This window comes from Bipolaris maydis (genome assembly GCF_028858645.1).
Source record: "Bipolaris maydis strain C4 unplaced genomic scaffold PSV08scaffold_4, whole genome shotgun sequence".
In the NCBI taxonomy this organism is placed as follows: Eukaryota; Fungi; Ascomycota; class Dothideomycetes; order Pleosporales; family Pleosporaceae; genus Bipolaris; species Bipolaris maydis.
The window spans coordinates 2,499,070-2,521,105 of NW_027093860.1; the positions used below are offsets into that span (position 1 = coordinate 2,499,070).

At 46.4% G+C, this 22,036-nt stretch overlaps 10 protein-coding genes across 10 annotated transcripts; 4 read left to right on the plus strand and 6 right to left on the minus strand.

Moving 5' to 3' along the window:
- Window positions 1–189: 189 nt before the first annotated feature.
- Window positions 190–1,095, plus strand: PSV08DRAFT_220019 (uncharacterized protein; the record flags this gene model as incomplete). Its single annotated transcript, XM_014217523.2, has 2 exons — window positions 190–525; window positions 597–1,095. The coding sequence occupies 2 exons, from the start codon at window positions 190–192 to the stop codon at window positions 978–980; spliced, it is 720 nt and encodes a 239-aa protein (XP_014072998.1). The 3' UTR covers window positions 981–1,095.
- Window positions 1,096–1,422: 327 nt separating this feature from the next.
- On the minus strand, window positions 1,423–2,391 carry PSV08DRAFT_220022 (uncharacterized protein; the record flags this gene model as incomplete). The annotated part of the gene is made up of 4 exons (XM_066092159.1): window positions 1,423–1,587; window positions 1,632–1,905; window positions 1,951–2,051; window positions 2,104–2,391. 4 exons carry the CDS (start codon window positions 2,389–2,391, stop codon window positions 1,444–1,446), a joined length of 807 nt encoding a protein of 268 aa, XP_065949481.1. The 3' UTR covers window positions 1,423–1,443.
- A 451-nt stretch (window positions 2,392–2,842) lies between these two features.
- PSV08DRAFT_387761 (uncharacterized protein) lies at window positions 2,843–6,912 on the minus strand (the record flags this gene model as incomplete). Its single annotated transcript, XM_014217522.2, has 5 exons — window positions 2,843–5,713; window positions 5,766–5,970; window positions 6,033–6,353; window positions 6,404–6,805; window positions 6,856–6,912. The coding sequence occupies 5 exons, from the start codon at window positions 6,910–6,912 to the stop codon at window positions 2,883–2,885; spliced, it is 3,816 nt and encodes a 1,271-aa protein (XP_014072997.1). The 3' UTR covers window positions 2,843–2,882.
- A 531-nt stretch (window positions 6,913–7,443) lies between these two features.
- PSV08DRAFT_400652 (uncharacterized protein) lies at window positions 7,444–8,414 on the plus strand. The gene is made up of 5 exons (XM_066093598.1): window positions 7,444–7,476; window positions 7,528–7,597; window positions 7,647–7,785; window positions 7,849–7,999; window positions 8,201–8,414. Exons 1-5 carry the CDS (start codon window positions 7,469–7,471, stop codon window positions 8,310–8,312), a joined length of 480 nt encoding a protein of 159 aa, XP_065949482.1. The 5' UTR covers window positions 7,444–7,468; the 3' UTR covers window positions 8,313–8,414.
- Window positions 8,415–9,289: 875 nt separating this feature from the next.
- Window positions 9,290–10,687, minus strand: PSV08DRAFT_369862 (uncharacterized protein; the record flags this gene model as incomplete). The annotated part of the gene is made up of 5 exons (XM_066093168.1): window positions 9,290–9,621; window positions 9,688–9,823; window positions 9,854–10,333; window positions 10,376–10,441; window positions 10,634–10,687. 5 exons carry the CDS (start codon window positions 10,685–10,687, stop codon window positions 9,290–9,292), a joined length of 1,068 nt encoding a protein of 355 aa, XP_065949483.1.
- A 1,311-nt stretch (window positions 10,688–11,998) lies between these two features.
- PSV08DRAFT_369863 (uncharacterized protein) lies at window positions 11,999–12,373 on the minus strand (the record flags this gene model as incomplete). Its single annotated transcript, XM_014216996.1, has 1 exon — window positions 11,999–12,373. The coding sequence occupies one exon, from the start codon at window positions 12,371–12,373 to the stop codon at window positions 11,999–12,001; it is 375 nt and encodes a 124-aa protein (XP_014072471.1).
- Window positions 12,374–12,607: 234 nt separating this feature from the next.
- PSV08DRAFT_369864 (uncharacterized protein) lies at window positions 12,608–13,804 on the plus strand (the record flags this gene model as incomplete). The annotated part of the gene is made up of 2 exons (XM_066093169.1): window positions 12,608–13,283; window positions 13,698–13,804. 2 exons carry the CDS (start codon window positions 12,608–12,610, stop codon window positions 13,802–13,804), a joined length of 783 nt encoding a protein of 260 aa, XP_065949484.1.
- A 254-nt stretch (window positions 13,805–14,058) lies between these two features.
- Window positions 14,059–15,008, minus strand: PSV08DRAFT_284734 (uncharacterized protein). Its single transcript, XM_014217478.2, has 4 exons — window positions 14,819–15,008; window positions 14,747–14,768; window positions 14,566–14,662; window positions 14,059–14,520 (listed from the first exon to the last, which is right to left on the minus strand). The coding sequence occupies exons 1-4, from the start codon at window positions 14,933–14,935 to the stop codon at window positions 14,136–14,138; spliced, it is 621 nt and encodes a 206-aa protein (XP_014072953.1). The 5' UTR covers window positions 14,936–15,008; the 3' UTR covers window positions 14,059–14,135.
- A 915-nt stretch (window positions 15,009–15,923) lies between these two features.
- PSV08DRAFT_369866 (uncharacterized protein) lies at window positions 15,924–16,918 on the plus strand (the record flags this gene model as incomplete). The annotated part of the gene is made up of 2 exons (XM_066093170.1): window positions 15,924–16,646; window positions 16,856–16,918. The coding sequence occupies 2 exons, from the start codon at window positions 15,924–15,926 to the stop codon at window positions 16,916–16,918; spliced, it is 786 nt and encodes a 261-aa protein (XP_065949485.1).
- A 453-nt stretch (window positions 16,919–17,371) lies between these two features.
- Window positions 17,372–21,922, minus strand: PSV08DRAFT_220028 (uncharacterized protein; the record flags this gene model as incomplete). Its single annotated transcript, XM_014217494.2, has 5 exons — window positions 21,406–21,922; window positions 19,766–21,347; window positions 19,465–19,713; window positions 17,656–17,907; window positions 17,372–17,416 (listed from the first exon to the last, which is right to left on the minus strand). The coding sequence occupies exons 1-5, from the start codon at window positions 21,822–21,824 to the stop codon at window positions 17,372–17,374; spliced, it is 2,547 nt and encodes an 848-aa protein (XP_014072969.1). The 5' UTR covers window positions 21,825–21,922.
- Window positions 21,923–22,036: the final 114 nt, after the last annotated feature.

Consider the following 22,036-nt stretch of genomic DNA (forward strand, 5'->3'; position numbering starts at 1 on the left):
GCGAGGCCGACGGCTGATAAAGATGCCACTATGTCAGCAATTGGTCCGGCAATAATTCGTGCACGATTCCATTGTAGCTGTTGTGCAGAACCTTGGCGGGCGGATCTACTCCAGCCCCGCAAACTTTGGCCATGCGTCCGGTCAACTCTTTTCCCATGCTCATCCTCTGACCGATACAGTCTAGGCATAATGACTGCTATTCGCACAGGCTATGCTAAAACTTGTACTCTTTCTAAGCCTTATTGTCAACGTTGCGACCGAACCTTCGATACCATTCGAGCAAGAGACCAGCATCTCGATGCCTCAGCTCGTCACCACATTTGCGATGTCTGTCCGTTCGACGGCTCCTCCTATGATGAGTTGGTACAACACCACCGTAGCACGCTTCATAGGATTATGTGCGACGGTTGTGACGATGGTGGGTGGTGGATACCGGATAGCCAAGCGTACAAAGACCATTTGAGGGATGATAATGTGTGTGCGAGATGCGAGCGTCATTTCAATAGCCCCAGCAATCTGCGACATGTAGGTATCACTGTGTTTGAACGTTCTGTTCGTACCCTGATTCAGTCCTTGCTTTAACTAATAGCTGATAGCACAAACTGGTGCACCTACCGCCTTCTGTAGAATGCTATGGTTGCACTCGATCCTTCACTACTTATTTTGGGATGATAATCCATCTAGAGTCTGGGACTTGTACGTCTGGCATTGATATTCTTGACTTGAACGAGTCAGCTGCAATGTGTTATCAGTGGCAGAAGTTCCTGGACGAGGAATACCGTGACGACATCCTTCGCTGTTATGATTTGGAGGAAGAGTGCGATGGCGCGGTTTATCCGTTTAGGTGTCCAGAATGCGACACTACGTTTTCGAAGCTTTCAGGACTCTTTCAGCACGTAGGTAGTGGGTCTTGCGAACAGAGGCTGAACGGCGGGCCGATAGCTAAGCTTGTGAAGTGGTTGTCAAATAGGCATGCCTAGTAAGCAGATTTGGAAGAGCTATTGCAAGGCCATATTTTAATCGAAGAGTGACTACAAAGGCAAACTGACGCTATTTGTATTGAAATAGCTACTCATATTGAAACCATATAAGCCACAAAGTAGCATGGACAACTTGTTTAGCCTTGTCCCTCTGGAAGGGGCTTAGAAAGCGCTTTCACTTGGCTCAACGGCTTGGCTCATTGCATCGCCACAGCCACAGTCGCCCTCAGCCACAGTGTGGAGTCATCAAAGTAACAATACTAATTAGCTAGACGAATAGGATAAGTACTATCAAAGCTTTATCCTTTGAACAGTCCCATAATCATCACAAAAGTTCGGCGCAGAACATATAATAACGCCTGTAACTAGCGTAGTTATTTTTAGCCAGACTCATATATGAATCTATACATAGCCCGTGACTAGAGTTTTCCTTGGCAACCTTCCTTCTTCTACCATAAATTGGTTAAAAATTACTCTCATCCGCCAACCTGCAGGCGACTGAGTGGCACAGACTTCTTGTCCAATCGCTTATTGGGAGGATTATTCGACGCCATATCCAACTGGTATAGAAAGGGAGATGACATGATAGCTGTGTAAGAGTACATGCCTGGTAAAAATTAGGTAATGTGAAAGAGTTTCGCAGAGACGTACCATAAAGATGCCTTGTCGTAGTTTAGGGGAAATGCTTCCATCGGCAAGTGAGAAACTAGAGGTGAAGAACGCGCCACAAAACTGGATGGATGCTGCAGCAGCGTTCGTGAAGACGAAGGTATGTAACAATCGCATATATCCTTCATCTCTGTGCTCAGATCCTGAGTTCTTGTGGATCTCTAATTGCTTGTGTGACAGTGCCGAAGAGAAAAGTGATGCAGTAGCGAAACGAGTCAGCAGTGCCGACTCATAAGCTGAAGATACTATTTTGCCTCTATTTTCAATTAGAAAACCCCTGGTACTAATTCAGTTCACCTACTTAACAGCGGAAGCAATGTCCAGTATAGTTAAGACCGCTACCAGATGTACCGCCCATATGATCCAGGGGGGAGAAATGAAAATCTGAAGTATTCGGGCAAGCTAAAGTTCATATTAGTCGATATGAGCTATCGAGTTGGGCAGAATACCTCACATTGTTGCTAGTAAGAAGTTGGAGATTGCACATAATGACTGCATCAAGCCAGACGTACTTCTCTGTTGAATGGGATGCAGTCGCGATTGCGACGAGTCCAGTAATCCCTAGGCCTGTTGAAACGGTATCGAAGATGATTCTTGCAATCTTCTCCCAGCGATAGTTGTACTTAAAAACCGTAGGTTCTGCTCTGAACAGATTCCTGATGTCAAGGTAAGTGAGCGAACTGCTTGCAATGGGTCCAACTGAAAAACAAATCGCAAGACTGATCAATAAAAAGGGTGCCATGGTGAAAAGAACTGGTGCAGGACTAAATATGGGGGGCTCGCGCCTTTTGTACCTGCTCTACTTCGTGAACCAATTCTGTAGAGTGGAGCCTAAGCAGAATTACGAAACAACAGAGCAAATCCAGGCAGTTGCAGGCATGGTCAGGGAACATTCCATCACCCTATAGTGTTCAGCCTTGTTAGCCACGGGAATAGGGCCTGAAAGTAGTCGTGATGGCTGCAGGTGCCCACATCATCAAGAGTATGCATCAACGTGATACTGTACACACAACCATTTTTCGGTATCGGAGACTGATATGCTCAAAGGACGAGAGCTTCACAATCGATGCACGCCAAATCTGTCGATTTACAGGCGTGGTGGGAGCACTCCGAACACCCGAAAGAAAAGGTGTCCTGTTACACCGTGCATCCCGGCACGCTTGGATTGACGTTAGGTTAACTACTCTCTCTTTACACGCTCGTATTGATGGGAAACTACGCACATATTGTTACTCACTCATCTACACTCTTCTCTAGTTCCTTGCGTTGCTGAGCCTCCAAAAATTCCCACACCTCCGTATGCCCTTCCATCCTTGCGACATCTGCAGCAGCATGTCCACCATGATTCTTGATAAGCACATTTGCTTTCCATGATATCAGTAGCTGCACCACGTCTAGGTACCCATAGCTCGCAGCCCATATCAAGGCTGTACGCCCATAGCCGTCTTGGCGGTCGATTTGGACGCGCTGGCTCGAAAGAAGCACTTCCACAGTCGCTGGGGACCGATCAAAGAGCGCCCATAGCAAGGGTGTCCAAGTGTCGACATCAACGTCATCCTCACCCCCACAGTTGTTCTTAAGTAAAATGCGCAAAGTATCAGTATGCCCCCCTTGGCATGCCCAGGAGATCGCATTGCGTAAGTCCTTATCTTTTGCGGCTTTGTCAACTCCCGTTTTGTGCACCAAAATACTAACTATTTCTCTTTGACCGTTCCTTGCAGCCCATAGTAGTGGAGAGAGCCCTTTAATATCCCTCAGGTTCAGGTCGATAGAGGGGTGCCTAAGTAAGACCTTCAAAGCTCGTCCCGCGCCTTCTCCCGCAGCCCAGGATAGCACTGAGCGTCCATGTTTGTCGACTTCGTTGATATGAATACACGATTGCCTTAGTAAAAGTTGCACAACCTTCGCATGGTCTCCTATCACAGCCCAGAAAAGTGGAGTCCAACGTGCGTTATCCTGATCGTTTAGCCTGAGAGCTTCATGTTTCAGCAGGACTTCTACAATCTCCAGATGTCCGTTTCCTGCTGCAAATGATAGGGCTGACCTTCCAGATTTGCCTTTTAGAGTAACATCCGTGAATGGCTCGTCAAGAAGTATCTGGACAGCATCTAGATGGCCATACTGCGCCGATATAGTCAATGGCGTTTGTCGGTCAGTACCGATTCCATTGGGGTTTGTATCGTGCTGAAGCAATACTTTCATGCACTTTAGAGAAGACCTCCTCGCTGCCCAGAATAGAGCCTGGACCTTCTTTGCATCGCTGTCAAACTCTGCCTTCTCTAAAATCTCAGCAAGTAGTATGGACAAGTTGAAAAACGCGGCTACTTCAATAGTCTCGAAAACATCTGGAAACGAGTATTCCATATTGTTTTTGAACCAGTAGTATTTCAACCAGTTTGTTAGAACGTAGCCTGAACTCTTCGTCAATTCCTTGACGGCATCCTGGACAGTCTTTGGGGCGATGTCTTCACATAGAGAGTAGTGCTCTGCCCAATGGGTGGCAGCATAATCAAAGAACTTGTACTTCTGAGCGGTCAGTGCAGATTGATCTTCGTCTAGGTCGCGCGAGTTTTTGAAGAAACTTTCTAGACCAAGATGATCGTCTAAGCCGAGATTGTCTAGGCCGAGATGATCATCCGGAGCTGTTGTGTCGAAGTCGGTGTATGGGAAAGAACGATAGGATTCAGGCGAGTTGGTCCCGCGGCTTGTTCCTTCTGGAGCAAAGATATCCAATTGGAATTCCTCTAGGAGTAGGTACCGTATACATGATTGAGATATTTCCAGCGCTGCATTCGGTAAAGAAACTGCAAGACTTTTCACTGTCTTCTCTGCAGAACGAAGTGCAAGATCTGTTAAGTACTCTTTGGCAGACTGGTGTACAAGCGAAACTTTTGAGTCCTGATTAGAGGTGTAGTTTATTTCTCTGATGCGAACGAATGACCCTACGATGTTCTGTAGTGTTGTGCTGATAGAGTGCTGTAAATCATTGACCACATCGGCTATAGACTCGTGGTCTTGATCAATTGTGAATGCAGTGTTAATCTCCACTAGCGTCAAGTATCTCGAGCATCCAACGAGCAGACGTAGAATTTTTCCAGCATCTTCTTGATTCTCAATTGAGATTCTGCTCAAGAATCCGTCATAGGTAGCTTGGAGGCTGCGAGGGAATGTGTCGATGATTCGTTCGAAATCTCTCCTCGAAGCTTTTGAGCTTGTTTCCAAGCTGTGCAGCACCATATTCAACCAGAGAAAGCTCTGATCAGACTTGGAATATAGTACTCGTTCTAGATAGCTCCTCGTCTCCTCGTCGCAATTGAACTTTTTCGCAATATCGGCGACCTTGCTTCGAATGACAAGCCTTAAGTCTTCACTGACAATGCCCTGATCTTCCTCGATAGACAGTCTGTTCTTCAGTGATCCGGTAAGATCGTATGAATTCCCAAGGGACGGTCGACTGGTGATCAGGAATTTGACGCAGTTTCGGGATTGTCGGTATACATCCTGAGAATCATTTACTAGTTGCATTATAGCTTTCAAGAAGCTGTTACGCGTCCTCACTTCACACTCATCAATCGCATCCACTATGACCCTGACAGCGCCTGATGCAGAATTGCTGATTATTTTCAGGAAAAGCTCCCAAAGTGCCGGAAAGGAGTTTGCAAGGCTGGGTCCGTCCGTTTCGAACCGACTCTTAACGTACTTGATGAGCTTTCGGTGCTGCTGTACGATTTGATACAAGATACCTCGGAGTATAGCATTTGCATCCCTCTGTGACTTGACTTTGTCGTCACAAAAGAAGAAAAAAACTGAAGGCTTGACTGAAGTAGCATGATCTAGTCTGAGGTGATCTGTTATATACGCAGAGAGCATGGTTTTGCCACAGCCGGGTTCACCTGTGATCCAGAGTAGTTTCGTTTCTTCAGTTTTTAGCCAGGTCAAATACGCGGGGTGAGTCAGAACCCAGCTGCAGGTCCCCTGTACCGGCGTTGGTAGCTGCGCTTTATACTCCACAAGGTAGATTGAATTCAATAGGACCATGCAAGATCTCTCAGTTTCGCTCAAAGCTGATGAAGTTTTTAGCTAATACGATTATGTGATTTGTCTTTCGTTACATACACTGGTTGGATGATGTGCGGTCTACTGTCATTGTCATCTCTCGGTTTAGGAGCGCTGTTTTGGCTAATCGTTTCATGACATTCAGAACTTGACTGTAGTTGCTATCCGCTGCCCCTCCAAAACGGCACATCGTTCTGTGATTTGCATAAAGAGATATGACATCCTCGCATGGTATCTCCAATATGGCAGAAGTCTGAGGAACTACCTATACACCATAGTACATTAGGCGCTGATTCGTGGTCTTGTGTTTTGTAGAATTAGTCTCACCAATTCAGAAAGCCCAGGTATTGTTTGCGTTTCGTAGAAGGTAACAATCTCTAAGTCTCTTAGACGGTTTCGAGAAGAAACAGCAAGATCGTTGAGTGCTCGAGAATTAGATTCTAGGGTAGTGAGAAGGTCGTCTCGTATGGACCCAACTATACCTGTAATTCCTGGTACGCGCATACACATGTTGATGACTCTTGCTATTGCCTTCCTAACATCGGCCCCTCTCGAACCGCGGTGTGGTGTTCCGAAGAAAACGATAGCTGAAACAGCAGATAGTATGTTACCGTGTAAGCGGTCATCCTCATGTGCCATAACAAGTGCCTCAAAGATGGGTTAGAATTTAATTGGTATAGTTTCGTCGAGCTTCTCACCTGTTTACACACTATCCCACCCAGACTATGACAGACGAATATTATCGGACGTTGTCTTCCTTCCCATACAGCTCCAAGAGAGCTCAGGAGATTCCCAGAATAGTCTCGTAACGTGGCTACTGAGTTGCTCCAAAAAAGCTCAGATGGATACCCGTACGTAAATACGCGAGATCCAGGAAGGGCACTCGGAAGCAAATCTCGGAGCCATAAAGTTCCATTCTCGTGTCGCCATGTTGTGTAAGCATCCCCATTCAGACCATGTATAGCCACGACATCCACTCCTATGTAGTCTTTCGAGTCATCAGGCAGCGCGTTCTCGTGAAGAAGAAAGAGTCCGTAGCTTTTTTTGTGCTCGGTAGCTGGCACCTGACCCTGCGAGAACTGTTGAGGTTTCTGAGGGACCTAGTGTCATGAATTAGTTTCATAGCATATCGGTCTAGGCATGTGCTAACCTCAGGAGTTAGCTCTTTCCTTTTAAGTTTCCGTAACTTCTTGCGTAGCTCAAGCATCACGTTGGATCTGGATAGTCCAGAGTAAGATGTGACGACAATCAACCAGTGCTAGATAAAGTTGTGAGGAATAGACTCGAACTGTTGTGATCCAGAGCTGTTGGGACAGGAAGTGTTGTACCTATCTTTTCTCAGCCGCTCACGCCTGTGCCACAGGATCACTTCACTAGCCCCACTTCGTGACGGCATGCCCACTCTTGTCGTGCACTCGGATATGCGGATTTATGGCTTGCATCGCCAATCACGATCCAGCATTAAGCGCAGGGCCGGCGTCACCTCTTCTGTACACTGAGCCCGATGCCTTCCGAGGTTGTGGACTTGATACCGGAATTGGCAGCTAGAAACACAAGTGAGATTTTCATACATAACATTTGAGCTAATGCTCTCAAAAAGTTTGTTAATGTGGGAATCACGTTAGGCTTGGAACCTCCCGATCTCTGTGAAAACATTGATGTCCGTGCACCTTGAGGGTCCGTGCACCTAATGAGGGGTAACCTCATCCTATGTCTCCGCAAAACGTTACAACCTGGCATCTAACTCTACTATCATTGTAGCTATGACCAAGTTAGTTTATTCATTCTTACACATTTGTTTCTCCAATGCTGACCGTAGTAGTCTATCCAACAAAACCCTAGCTGTCATTGGCTCTGGAGCCAACATGGCTACTGGAAATCTGATCTATATGGTAATCTTTTTCCAATCCTCGATTACGGGAGTTTGGCTTACGAAAATAGCTTGGCGGCATAGATTTGCAGACTCTTGAAGAACTGCATAAAAAGAGCATAGACTCTTATGAAGAAGCCGTGCAGGAACTGAAAGACACAAACAAGGAGCTCTACTTCTACACCCCGCGATACAGGGTTACTGTCAAAGGTAGTTCTACTACAATCGGCTAGACCTGCTCCATAAACTGTGAGCTACTAACACGGTGTGAAGATCAAACCCCGTCTGCTGATGGCCTTCTACTCGTTGTGAGACCGCCTCTTCAGGCAGCTGACGCAAGTTTCACTGAGGATTTAGTCGATAAGGTTAAGAGCTTAGAGTCGTTCTTTGTAAAAAGGAAGGCTATAATTCTGATTGAAGCTCCGTATGATATCCCCAATCCTTTTCTCTACCTTGTGTTACTATTTAGCTGACATTATGAAGGGCAAACTATGGATGGTCGGAAAGCGAATACAACGACTTGGCGCGAAGTATAAAAGCTACGCTTTAAAGTCTTGGTATTTTAGCTGAAAGGTACATATACTATATTCTTCAAAATATCTGACGATGTACTTATTGAGTACAGTGTTCCTCTCATTCCAAGTGATCTCCATGGTGAGAACTTCATCGAACTCTCTCCCAAGACTCCTTGGTACAATAACGTCACGCTGGTCACTACTCTAGATGAGATTTTGTAATGGGCTGTTCATGGGCGAACGTTTCCAAAGTACTAGCTAGATACACTAGGAAACACTATCTTCAACATGATAAAAGATTTAAGATAAGTAGTTCTGTTTTTAGAGGCTTTTCCTTGAGTTTTGTATGCGTACCAGAAAAGCTCTGATTCTAGCAATGCCTAGTTTTTACAAGCAGAGCGTTTCTAGGAGCAGGGCGTTTCTAGGAGCAGGGTGTTTCTAGGAGCAGAGCGTTTCCAGGAGCAGAGCGTTTCTAGGAACAGGGCGTTTCTAGGAGCGGAGCGTTTCTAGGAACAGGGCGTTTCTAGGAGCGGAGCGTTTCTAGGAGCAGGGTGTTTTTAAGAGCAGGCTGTTTTTAGGAGCACTCTGCTCCTAGAAACGCCCTTCGCCGATCTGAGACACTCAATCTTTCTAAAGTACGCATGAATAGTTAGAGAAGTATCTTTCCGCAAACCCCTGCAAATACCGGCACATTTTAACTACTACACAACACAAATGAATAGTTAAAGAAGTATTCTTCTGTAAACCCCTGCAAATGCTAGCATTTTTTAGCTGCTATACTGAAATCACACTCATAACCTTTTCTGGCCGATTTACCAAATGCCATTCTCCCTTTAGCTTAGCTATTGCCTTTTCGTTCTCCTGACTGTATCTGTTAAGTCTACTTGTCGTTTGTGCTGCAAGTGGAGAAGTTAAAGGTATAGTCTCTTCCATAATAGATTTAACTAGAGGATCTACTATTCGACTAGCGTTGATGCCTTTTGGGTACGCATGTAACAGGTACGTTAGAAGGATCATTAGTCCTTGATCTGGTAGCTTCTTAGGATCGTTTCTAGAGCTTTATTAGAAAACCTAGTAAATTATATAGCTACGATATGTGTTACTCATATATGAATCTCTAGAATATGGCTACAAGTTAAGATTATCCCAACTTTAAGCTGAGATGTTACGTATGACCATCTCTTGCTAATTCTCGTATGCTATTTTAGGCTATTCTCGCGTTTTTGCTTAGCCTGCGCAGTTAGGTTCTTATACTGCGACCTATATATTTTTTCTAAGATGACGGACTTTGCTATGCTAGCTAATCCCTTGCCTGAAGAAAGACGAGTGGGTGAGCTAGAGTTGTTTCTAAGCTCGATGAGCTTCTGCTTATATTGATGATATAATAGAACCCTTGCCATTCTTAGTTTGATGGGTTCGACGAGTGAGTTAGCTGAGATTGTTTTAGCACACTGGAGGCTTTTGAATATCTTTTCTGTTAAGGACATTCCAGTTACTGGATTGCGGGTGGGGAGACGAGACCATGGATCTTCTGCATCCTAACTCCGGCAGAAACGGTTGATGAAATCTTTTGCGTCTTCTCGCAGAAACGAATTACTAATCTCAACTACATACTGGATCTCTTCGTATGAGGATTTATAGAGGCGGCTCAGCTGGTCGTACGAGTAAAGCCAATGTGTTACTATTGCGTCATCTGGTAATGTAAATTCTGTCTCCTGTACTGGGCTTGTACTCTAGTTAGACGATAGAACGGATGGAGATACGGAAGGCATTCTTGACTGAGTAGCTAAGTGTAAGGACGGGACATTGTTTAGGATAGGTTCTGGTCCTCTGTCTTCCGAAGTCTCGAGATGTAAGGTTTCAGTTGCACTTAAACGATTTCTTGATCCTTCTGTGGCTGTAGATTCTTCTAGTGTTATGTATTGGGATACATGTTCTACGCTGTTGCTCCAATGCGGCGCCTTTCCGTTAATAAAAGACGCTCGAATAATTTCGTTACGGACAGTACCATGTTGAGTTGCATCAGGTGTTCTAGCAGCTGTGAGATGTGAATTAAAAATTCTAGGATGGAATTGGACTCCTTGAGTATTGGATAGAGAAGTTTCCATTGCTTCGTTCGAGTACTCACGAAAGGAATTCTCAAATACTAGCTTATGAGGGGAAAGCTTAGCTTCAATGTAATTAAGACGATTGCCCTGTATAGTTGCGAGCAAGGTTAAGAACGCCTTGCCTAGTTGGATGAACTGAGAGTGTCAGGTGGGCCTGTCTGGACCATAATAACGCACATCTTCTCCTGTCTCTTCCATCCTAGTCCAGCCATAGCTTAGTAGCGCTTCATTTCCGTCAGGACTCTACTACCTATCAGAGATGATACCTCGAAACGACAAGGGTACATGCCAGGATAAGAGAGCGCATAATATGTGAAAGGATAGAGCTTATCACTACGTGCAATATAGGAAGGAGTACTATGTTTACGAAAAGGAATATAGGAGACTGTGCAGCACATCTGGAGAGGTAGGAGGGAAAGACACTAAGTTTATTACCGCCCTAATATTGCTGAGATCCGCAATTTTTAACGCACGTTTAATTAACGTCATTTTATGAATAGCTAATTTCTATCCCTATATGCTAAGAACCAATCGGAGCGCAAGGGTTATAGAGAAGTTGTCGCACGCGTAGATGCGGAGTTATGTGGCAACAATAGTTGTGCGTGTTTTGAGTAACTTTTTTGACCTTCCTTTTATATAATCGTTGCGGTGGTTTGTTATATAATTAGCTATAGTTGTTGCTATGGCTCGGTTATATTGCTGCCTTCCCCTTCTTGCATATACTGCGATGGTTCGCTATAGCTATGAAGTTCTGCAATAGCCGCAGACGCCTACTTGTAGCGGCTGCGATAGAAGTCTGCGATCCTTTCGATCCGATTGGTCACTCTCCAGACGTAGAGACTGATATTAATTAATATGCGACCACCTATATAAGTACTTAATTCAAGCTGACTTATAAAATACATGCCACCTAACTTTTAAAGACTTGAAACTCGCGGAACCGCTATCTAAGCAACATGCTAATTATGTGGAGACCTTCTAAACCTATTTGAATGTTCATTAGTGAACACGAATATATCTATTTTAAAGATAGGAATCGTTATTGCGAATGCAGAGTCTTTAATGACAAGGGACGATTTAGCGATTAAATACCTAAACATAACGAGCGCGAGATATACGACGTTGAGGGCACCTTAGAGGTTTAAAGGCAACTCTTATTTAAGCTGGCCGCACTTGAAAATTAGGTAATTGGAGAATCTGAAGACAGTGTACACCGAAAGCGTTTTGAGGCTCTTAGAGTAGACACGGTCCAAGCTATACAAAAGACTTGGAATCAAAGTAGTCGGTCTACTGCCTATCGAAAATCTTTCTATTTGATGCTTTGACGCAGGATTCATTTCAGTTGCGATATATATAAACGGAAGTAGCGTTAGGTGTGATAATTTGTACATAATTACTAAATCCTTAACCTCTCATTGTTTCTCTAGTTATACGTGATGTTGTTAGTTTATGCCAGTGAAGCTCAAGCTGGATAAAATAATTCGACTCGCTATGTGCGCACCCTCTCCTACTATCGTTGATGCGCTAGCTTTGTTGTACTATTTGGTAAGATGATTTCTCTTGTGTAGGTTGTATATAGCTACAGTATTGAAGGCCTAGAAACTCAAATCGTCTTTTATATGTAATTTATACCATAGTTAGCCTAACTAGCAGTAAAAGATCAAAGTCTAGTCGTGATAAAGAGAATTAGCGTCGCAAGCAGAAGAACAATCAACTCTGTTGCTTGTCCCATTGGCCAAAAATCGGTACGAGGCCAAAGTGACTCAGGCTTGTATCTTGTTACGATACAAAGATGCCAAGTCACAGTGCCAATAATATCGGGAAAAAGGAAACGATCATGATGAGCAGAAGCTTGTACATGAACACCCCCATTAGGTTGTCTTTCCAGTTGGATGTGGCAGAGAAAGAGACGGTTGGATCATTGGGCGCGGAGAGATTCCGAGTCATATTGGTTCTGTTATCCCACAAGGGTCTTGGCATGCGGATAGACGGGCTGGTTGGAAAAAGGATAGCTTTTGAACTCGCCACAGCCATGGTGCTTGTCACGTTCATAATAGAGATTGCCGTTGTCTTCTTGCAGGTTTCTCCAGCAATGGTCGTTGTAATACCAATCTCTTGTCGCTCAGACAATGCATTTGACAGCTTGACAAGTACTATAAGGTACAGATATCTCATTGCGGAAGGTGGCATATTCATCTATGATGCTGGGACTGCTCTCCTAATATAATTGACTCACTAAACCGGAAAATTTAGATGACCATCCAAATTCATACGCAATGCATCTTTTGGCGCCAGGATAAAGTTGTTGGCCAATAGGTATTTCACGCACTCCTCGCATGTACAAATAGGATCACATCCAGGCAGCATAGAAGAAATAGTACACGGATAACCTTCCTGGAGAATCTTACTATGGATTCTGTCGTTTCTAAAGTGCACGTCGAGCTCGCCAAGCTTGCAAATGATTATGCAAATTCCGAGAAGGAAAACGTTACCCTTAGTCTCATCTCAGACTTCCGGCGAGCCCTATTCTCAATTCTAGACGAAAAAATTCGTATCAGGGACCTTGAACAGTCCAGTGAGCTAAAAGAAGAAATGACCGAACTGTTTAAAGGGGAAAAATGTCCAGCGAAGCCCGCGTGGCCATACCTTAATCAGTTGGATAAGTACGATAGATGCTCCGCTGAGAGGGGATGTAAGTTTAAGTACGGAGCTGCTCTCTACAAGGCTTCATGCGAGGAACACTATGTGTGCACACAACATAAGTCAAGCTCTTGCCTTGTGAAACACAAGAAGACATCGATTCAAAGCGACCAGTCTGAACACCACGCGACTAGCACAGAGGGAGGAACTGAAAGTCCGCTCCAAGAACAGCGATTGAGTGCGGATCTGGAAGGGAACACGTCCAAGAACGAAAGAGCAGACAAAATAAGTATAGGAGAGAAAATGACAGGTAAAGGAACCTCGAAAGATGGGAGATTGACTGATATTGAAGAAGAGGACGAAGAGGAAGAAGAGGACGAAGAGGAAGAAGAGGACGAAGAGGAAGAAGAGGACGAAGAGGAAGAAGAGGAAGAAGAGGAAGAAGGTGATGCTGATGCTGATAGTGATGATGATGATGATGATGATGATAGAGACGAAGATGAAGACCAAGAAGAGAAGGCCAAAAAAATAGAAGATGCAAGTCCTGAAAAGGAACAAGCCCCTTCAGCTGATCAGGTAAAAGGAAAATTACAGCCGACTAACAAGGGCAAAAAGGATATAACAACTTACGGCGTAACGAAGGAGAAAACCCCAAAAATTAACAATGGGTACTTTAGTGGAAAAGATGCCAAAAGAGACGAGCAGCCTCCAAAATTTAAGGTAGAGGATGTGCAATACGTTTCCCACGACTTAAGCTATGAAGGTGACAGTCTCCTAAGCGAGATTCAAGTCTGTCAAGTTCGAACAAACTCTGGAAAGCCTATCTGGGTTCCAATGGATGACTATATACAGCTTAAAGATAAGTATGTTAAGCAGCAGTCTGAGAAGGAGGATGAATGGGACGATGGAATTGTAAATGAGGAAGATATGAATCGGCAGAACGCAGACGTCGGAAGATATATATGATAACATGAAGTGAGAACATAGCATGCACTACCACTTTTAGGCTTCTTGTAGCTTCAATAACTAGAGATATGGTCATATCACACTATTAGCTATCTTAGTGTTGTTGGTATCTAAAGATGGCCTATTTCGTAGTCTACTGACTACTTCATCTCTACAGCCTATCTTCATGACAAAATCGCGCTAAATCATATTAACTCTTCTTATTAGGTATAGTTAGTAGAATAGTAAATTTTGGAATTAAAATATCGTTTTGCATAGTTTGACATTCATAAGGTGCATCAGAGAGTATGGAGGAAGCCCCCTCGCTGTCCCTGGGTGCCGCATATGGCGTCTAGGACTGCCCGCGTCCATGCTGATCCGGATTTCGTTGCAAAGTCGTCATCCATGCAATTTGAGAGTTGCGACCCATGTAGCTCGCCTCGGTTGGTCTGAGGTTCTTTGGGACATCTTCCTCTAGGAAATCAAGATCCTCGTTAGAGCCCACTGATGATAAGACGTGGGCCTTGTCAAATGCCTGCCTATCGCAATCCGCTTCCTTAGGTGATAACTGCCTCAACCGTTTCTTCCATGACTTGGTGTGTACGGATGGCGATAGTGGAGGCGTGTCATCTTCAAATTCTTTTAGTACATCATCAATTCTCTTTGTATTCTCGTCATCGAGGGCGCTACGGATGTCCTCGAGCAGTGTAGAGAGAACTTCAATCTTGTGAGCGGCCCTGTTCAAGTCAGAAGTGTGCTCAAGAGATGCTCAGTTAACTCACTCTCTTAGCCGGTCTCGGCGTGGCAGATGATAGATGCAATCCTCGTCATACTTCGTGCAGTTGGTGCAGCGCGGTCTCGTGCCAGAGCATTTCAGTTCTACACATGTTAGCTCGCATAATATGTCCACGAAAAGCAACTAGTCGGCGCGATCACATGGACAGAATTCGATATTATGCATACTGCGCCTGCGGCATCTATTGCACTATACGTCTGTTTCAGCGCCATCCTGATTCGTACAAGTACGGTACTTACTGCCTGACTGACTCTCTCGGAACTAATACGGGGAGACTTCGAAAAAACAGTCTGCTGATTAGGCCGCTTGAGCCGAGGGATGGCTACTTTGGGACCAAAGCCGCTGCTGCTCTCCATTGATGGCGAGCACCTTGAGAGGTGGGAAGATACTGGAGCGAATATGAAAACTGGTACGTGAAAGACGACCTGTGAGGATGATGTCTTGCAGTCTATGGTTGTAGTCAACAAATTCGAGGGTGCAGCGCTCACAACTTCTTATGACTAATTTTTGCGAAAGGATGACGTAACTGGCGAGTGGCAATAAAAGTGCCACAGCTTGATCCAGCCAGATAAGCATTCGACTAGTAATCTCGAGACGTCTGTCGCGCTCGGTTTGTATGTTATTGCGAGCCAAAAAATGGGAGGATTTTAACCCTACTCCGCGCTGCTTCCGATGTAAGTTGGTTTCGAGTGTGCTGAAGTGCTTGGCAAAGCGCCGCACAGCCGCACAGCCACAGTTCTAGCATCTGCAGCGATAGATTACAGCTAAGCTACTTTAAGCTGGATACGTGGATTGTCATCATTTAGTTAGCACTTCTATTAGACGGCCTTGCAGTTGCTAGTTGTAGACGCACAATGATCTCTCAAGTCACGTGATATCTGCCCCACGGAGATCATTAACTTCTCACGTGGCTGCTCAACAGTCTCTTATCATGCGGCTTTTGTCAGGAGAGATCCTTAGCTTGTTACTTGTAACATTAGGCAAGTATGTATCAACCCCGTGTAACACGGAGTTGCAGTGTTTTACTGATGTGTGCAGCTTACTGATGTGTATTATAGACTATATCATAGTGGTCTGATTGTGAAATAGGACAACACAGAACCTGAGATATCTTCATCGCGTAAGACTCCTATTACCTGTGTGATAGCCTTCTATCTTCGCCTAGAGTCTCTTTGCTCTAGGATCTCTATCCGTGTTGTTGTTACTCTGCTATCGCTCAACCTACGACCACTGCTCAGCATCCACTGCCACTAAGTAGTCAAGGTTTCTACAACATCAACTAGATAAACATATTTGAAGAGCTACAGAACACCGCCAAGACCTATAACAGAGAGTGTTTTGGAAATGCAACCACCAGCGCATATAGAATTTGCTGCGTGGCCGGAAGAATACAAAGAGTGGGGGAAGTGGGCTTTACTCTCCGAACAAATAGGCCGGTATTGGGAAAGTTTGGGACAACACGGACTAGCGGAGACGGCGCACCGAAAAGCATCGCTATTAAGTACAGAGATACTAGGGCCTGAGCATCTCTTTACGCTGACGAGTATGAACAACTTAGCGTTGGTACTCAATAGCCAGGGAAAATGCAAGGAGGCTAAGGCGATAAACCAGCAAACACTAGCGCGATATGAGAAGGTGCTCGGGACTGAGCATCCCTCTACACTAACAAGTATGAATAACTTAGCAGGGGTTCTAAGTAGCCAGAAAAAGTATAAGGAGGCTGAGGAAATGAACTGGCAAACACTAGTGCTGCGAGAGAAAGCGCTAGGGCCGAAACATCCAGACACGCTAACTAGTATGGGCAATTTAGCATGGGTGCTAAGTAGCCAAAATAAGTACAAAGAGGCTGAGGTAATAAACCGGCAGACGTTGGCGCTGCGAGAGAAGGTATTGGGGCCTGAGCATTTAGACACGCTAGCTAGTGTCTATTGCCTTGCCTATTTTCTTGCTAAGCAGTGTAATATGAATGAGTCATTACGGCTATATCAGAGGGCGGCTACCGGATACAGCCTCATCCTTGGAGAAGGCCATCCTACTACATTGGCTTGCTGCCAGCATCACGCTGAGGTGTGTTCGTCGCAGGAGCAGCAGCTTGCAGGGGCATCTATGAGGAAGATGTCAAGACTGTCACGCGGGCTAGCCAAGATCATACCCAGGAGCTTCATGCATTAAAGATAGTCAAATGGTCGTTTTTCTTAAATGTAGACCGGAAGTCATATAACTAGTTGATTAGCAAACTTTTGTAAGTAACTCGCAAATTATATCACTATCATCAGTCATACAATCTGAAGTCGCCAACTAGAGATGTTAGTATAGCCACTACAACACGATATGATTAAGGGGAATGTTTCTCAGACGTAAGAATGACTAAAGTCCCTCCCTGAGTGCTGGGACACCCGTTGTGTTGAGACAAATGAGGAGTACTTTGGCTTTCGATACTTCACTTTCTGCACGTATGATGAAGATCGCTAGAAGCCCGTGTTTTTGATGTGCTAGGTTCATTTAACTATAGACATAATTTAGCACTTCTAACTAAAAATTATATTGCTATTGCCGCTTCTTTGCGTAAGTCACAGTAGACCTCCATCAGTGCGTTGTAGTATTGCTTTACTACAACCCTGTATAGAAGCTTGTAGCGTCTGGAAAATGCTAGAAGGTTGCGGCTATGCTGTAGAGACTCTAAGATAGTACAATAAGGTACCTTCAGCCTCTCGACGCCTACAATGCCTAGTTTCATGCCAGATCGCGGTTGTAACCAGTACCTCGGCTTTCGCCAAGCGGCACTGCAGATGCTATGTAATTGCTTTCGCGTCATCTATTTCTAGCGGCAATTGGGGCTGTAGCGCAGCGTTAGTCGGCGATCTAATTGTATAAACTCTAGATAACGTGAAAGTCGTTCATGAGGAAATTGTGAAGGGCAAGATATGTATTACATAACGACTATTCATAGTTACTACGTTATAACGCCTACACTACACTTGTATCGAAGCGAGAATATAGAAGCATGGCGTTAGAGGGTCCTAAGCAGAACAACGTGGCCAGATACAAGCGGTAGACAAGTTATGCCTCCGCGTACGACGGTCAAACTTGACCGGTACTTTAGAGGAAGCCATAGGAAACGTTCTTGGTTGCGGAATATCCATTGATTTTGCACTAGAACAGAGAAGGACTGCGACTGCGGCCTGGGAACACATTCGAGAATAGAAGATTGGGGTAAGCAGATGTTGCCTTGGTTCGTGTGGAGTACGCGGCCATCTAGTGAGAAATTGATATACGAGAAATGCTCGAAAGGTACGTCGAGCGTGCTACGACATGTCCCCGTCGCCACCTCCCACAGTCGTACTGTATCGTCGCCAGAAGATGCGACCAGCTGCCCGTCTGGTGAAAAGGCCACCGCCCTAACGTCATAGCGATGGCCCTTGAGCGTGCTTCGACACGTCCCCGTCGCCACCTCCCACAGCCGTACTGTGTTGTCGTGAGATCCTGATGCAACTAGCTGCCCGTCTGGCGAGAAGGCCACTGCGCTGACAATGGAGGAATGGCCCTCGAGCGTGTTGCGACACGTCCCTGTGTCTGCCTCCCACAGCCGTACCGTCTTGTCGTACGATACTGAGGCGACTAACTGCCCGTCTGGCGAGAAGGCTACCTCGAAGACATTAGAGGAATGGCCCTCGAGCGTACTACGACACGTCCCCGTCGCCACCTCCCACAGCCGTACTGTGTTGTCGTAAGATGTTGACGCAACTAGCTGCCCATCTGGCGAGAAAGCTACTGCATTAATCTTGTTAGAATGGCCTACGAGTATGCTGCGACACGTCTCCGTCGCCGCCTCCCACAGCCGTACTGTGTTGTTGTTAGATACTGACGCTACTAGCTGCCCGTCTGGTGAAAAGGCAACCGCATTATCTTCGTTGGAATGGCCCTCGAACGTGTTGCGATACGTCACCGTCGCCGTCTCCCACAGCCGTACTGTCATGTCGTAAGATGTTGACGCAACTAGCTGCCCGTCTGGCGAGAAGGCCACCGCCATAACTTCGTCGGAATGGCCCTCAAGCGTGCTGCGACATGTCCCCGTCGCCACCTCCCACAGCCTTATTGTGTTGCCTTCAGATGCTGATGCGACCAGCTGTCCATCTGGCGAAAAGACTATCGGCGAGTAATGATCCTCGAGCGTACTGTGACACTTGCCTGTCGCTGACTCCCAAAGCCGTACTGTGTTGCCTTCAGATGCTGATGCAACAAGCCGCCCGTCTGGCGAGAAAACCACTGCATTGACTTTGTCAGAATGGCTTGCAAGTATGGTGCCACACGTCCCTGTCGCCACCTCCCATAGCCGTACTGTCTTGTCTTCAGATGTTGACGCGACTAGCTGCCCGTCCGGCGAAAAGGCTATTGGCGAGTGATGGCCCTCAAATGTGTTGCGACACGTCCCTGTCGCCGCCTCCCACAGCCGTACCGTCTTGTCGTACGATGCTGATACAACTAGCTGCCCATCTGGCGAGAAGACTACTTCAAAGATATTAGAGGAATGGCCCTCGAGCGTACTACGACACGTCCCCGTCGCCGTCTCCCACAGCCGTACTGTCATGTCGTAAGATGTTGACGCAACTAGCTGCCCGTCTGGCGAGAAGGCCACCGCCATAACTTCGTCGGAATGGCCCTCAAGCGTGCTGCGACATGTCCCCGTCGCCACCTCCCACAGCCGTACTGTACTGTCGCCAGAAGATGCGACCAGCTGCCCGTCTGGCGAGAAGGCCACCGCGTTGACTTCATTGGAATGGCCTTCGAGCGTGCTGCGACACGTCCCCGTCGCCGCCTCCCACAGCCGTACTGTCTTGTCCCAAGATGCTGACGCGACCAGCTGCCCGTCTGGCGAGAAGGCCACCGCGCTGACAATGGAGGAATGGTCCTCGAGTGTGTTGCGGCATGCGTCCCAGTGTGCTTCTCGCATAGACAGCATCTTGACAGTTTCTGGCACTTGATCTATGAATGTTTGTCGTATTACGCTCTTCTCTGGTGCGAATACTAGCGCTGAGTAATAGATCTGTAACGGCGCATCTGCGAGTATGGATTGGAATCGTAGCACAAGTCGCTTAGAGTCATAAAGAAAGTCTAACACTAGGTTTGCAGAAGGCTGCGTTGCACGTTAGTAGAGTCGAAGGAAGATGTCTTTTTGCAGATCTTACGCTAGTAAGGGCCTGGAGGCTGTCGAGTAAGTTAATGCATCTACTTGATTCTTTCATAAGGCTCATGGCCTCAAGCCAATGAAGAAGATGCTCATGTAGAAAGAGGTGGATTGCATCTCTATCAACAATATCTTGCCTGCTCTGCTTGAGATGGTCAACCCAGTAACGGCACGCATATTGCAGATCAGGTGGCAGGCTGGTGGTAATTGTTTGCTCATCTATCTCGCTCCTTAGCACCCCAGGGCCTGAGAGGCCGCATATATTCTGACAAAGACCGCCAGAACCAGACATAAGCTTAAGGCAGCGAGATGCAAGCTTCCGGTGCGTTCTTTTATCATCTACCCAGAATGGGCTCTTTCCCTGCTTTTGGGGATTGATGAGGAAGTCGCGAAAGGACAAGTGTAAAAGACGAATAGGCGCGTCCTTATTATCCGGAACACTAAGAACAGAGTATAGCGGGTCAAGTCGACACTGAATCTCTTCTTGTGGAACTTGCAGTAAGCGAGCAAGCGAGATAGCAGATAGTGGGCTTTCGAGAACAACAATGCTGCCGACAATTTCTCGGAAATCCTGAAGCCACGTCTCCTTCTCGTCTTCTTCCTGCTCACTAAGCAGCTGATCAAGCACAGGGAGATACGTCCGATCTAGCTGCGAAAACGTTGCTTTCTGATACTGCAGGACCTTATCTAACAAAGCTGTAGGATTACTTCCTTTTCTGCTGATATACCGACACACTGTGGCAGCATAGATGAATAACGGTACAGCCAACTCAACTAGCGCGAGAATCTGTTGTTGAGCTGGCCAGTCTGAGGATAGCATGCGTTCTTTTCGTATTATACTGAGCTCATGCTCTAGAAATAGACGGATGTCATGTTCGATCATGCTTCTTGGTACTTGGTGGAGTACTAGGTCTTGGTACGTGCCGTTTGGCATTTCCTTGAAGCCTAAGCGGATATGGAGCTCTGGCCGACTGGTGACCACGATACGTAGCGAGACTGGGCGAATGTCTTTTGTCCGAGCAAGCAGCTGAAGAATCGCTCTAATATCGGCGTCTCGCTCACATTCGTCCAGCGCGTCAATCACAACAACACGTGCCAACACCTGTGAACGAGCCTGCTTTATCCCCAGGAGTGGCCGCAGGATCAGCTTCTCGAACTGGTCTTTCAGGGCCTTATGTGAGATCGTCGAGTCCTCATCGAGCGTCTTCCTGATGCCTGGTAGCATGTCTGGCTCGCAGGCGACTAGATCAGTGGCAATGGTAGTGAAGAACCGTGAGGCATTGCTGCGCTCGCCCTCGCCTTTCTTGAAGAAGAAGCTGGCTCCGAGCTGCCCTCGACTGGCGAACGACTGCGCAACCGTTCGCGCTATCGTAGACTTTCCCGTACCCGCCATGCCATTCAGCCAGAATATAGGCTTGCCATCCTTATTGTTCGCCCATCTTATAATATCGTCTAGCAGCTCAGTGCGGGTGTTTGGTAGGCACCGTGCGTTGTGCTCTTCGTTGTGGGAATTGAAGGAGGCGTCTATCGCGACAGGCAGTTTTGCTAGATCTAGTTTCTGATCTATGCTGGACACAACGACTCTGTGCGGTCAGTGAGAAGCTAGGTCTACGCAAGACAGATCTGGGTACAGAAGCTTACGTCTGATCGGCCTGTAGTGCTAAGCCAAATGTCTGCTCGTATCTTTCCAAGTCTAAAACGATCTTGTCCACCTGCTTGCTCGTGAACGGCCATTTGAGCGCACGGAAACCGAACCGGCTCATGGTCTTACGGGTCTTTCTTGGTTCCAGCGTCACTTCTAGGCCTTCCAGCTCCTTTAGGCATTGTTCGAGCGAGCTAAACAGGCCCTGAGTAGTAGAGAGCCGCGTCTTGTCCTGGCTGTCGAGGAGCTGCTTGATCTTCTCCAGAATGTGGGTAATGTCGCTAACCTTTCTTCGTACACGCTCGATATTATCTCTCGCGTCCTTGATAGCCACGGAGTACTGGTAACAGAGCGAGACGATCTTGGCGGATATGTCGATTACCGCGATGACGCTTGCTGCGCCTGAAAGGCCGTCCATGATGCGACATCTGCGACGGAGATGAAGCAGACTGATCGATCGCGCTTCGAGTCGTGGTAGGTTGACAGAACAGGCAGGCCTCTGTCAGGCTGAGAGCAGTGCTGCGATCTATTGTCAGCTGCACAAGGCTGATAGGGCTGACACAGCTAAGCGCTGTTGCATAGCAGGCGGTGCGGCACAGCCACAAGTTCTTTAGCCACAGGTGGTAAATT

Bases quoted from the DNA above. Each gene is read 5' to 3' on its own strand.
- PSV08DRAFT_400652 (XM_066093598.1), top strand. The intron at 7,598-7,646 runs GTAATCTTTTTC...TTACGAAAATAG, and splicing joins CTGGAAATCTGATCTATATG to CTTGGCGGCATAGATTTGCA. The intron at 7,786-7,848 runs GTAGTTCTACTA...CACGGTGTGAAG, and splicing joins ATACAGGGTTACTGTCAAAG to ATCAAACCCCGTCTGCTGAT.
- PSV08DRAFT_284734 (XM_014217478.2), bottom strand. From the start codon at position 14,935: ATGGAGAGCAGCAGCGGCTTTGGTCCCAAAGTAGCCATCCCTCGGCTC. The intron at 14,663-14,746 runs GTATGCATAATA...TAACATGTGTAG, and splicing joins CAATAGATGCCGCAGGCGCA to AACTGAAATGCTCTGGCACG. The intron at 14,521-14,565 runs GTGAGTTAACTG...TGACTTGAACAG, and splicing joins CGCCGAGACCGGCTAAGAGA to GGCCGCTCACAAGATTGAAG.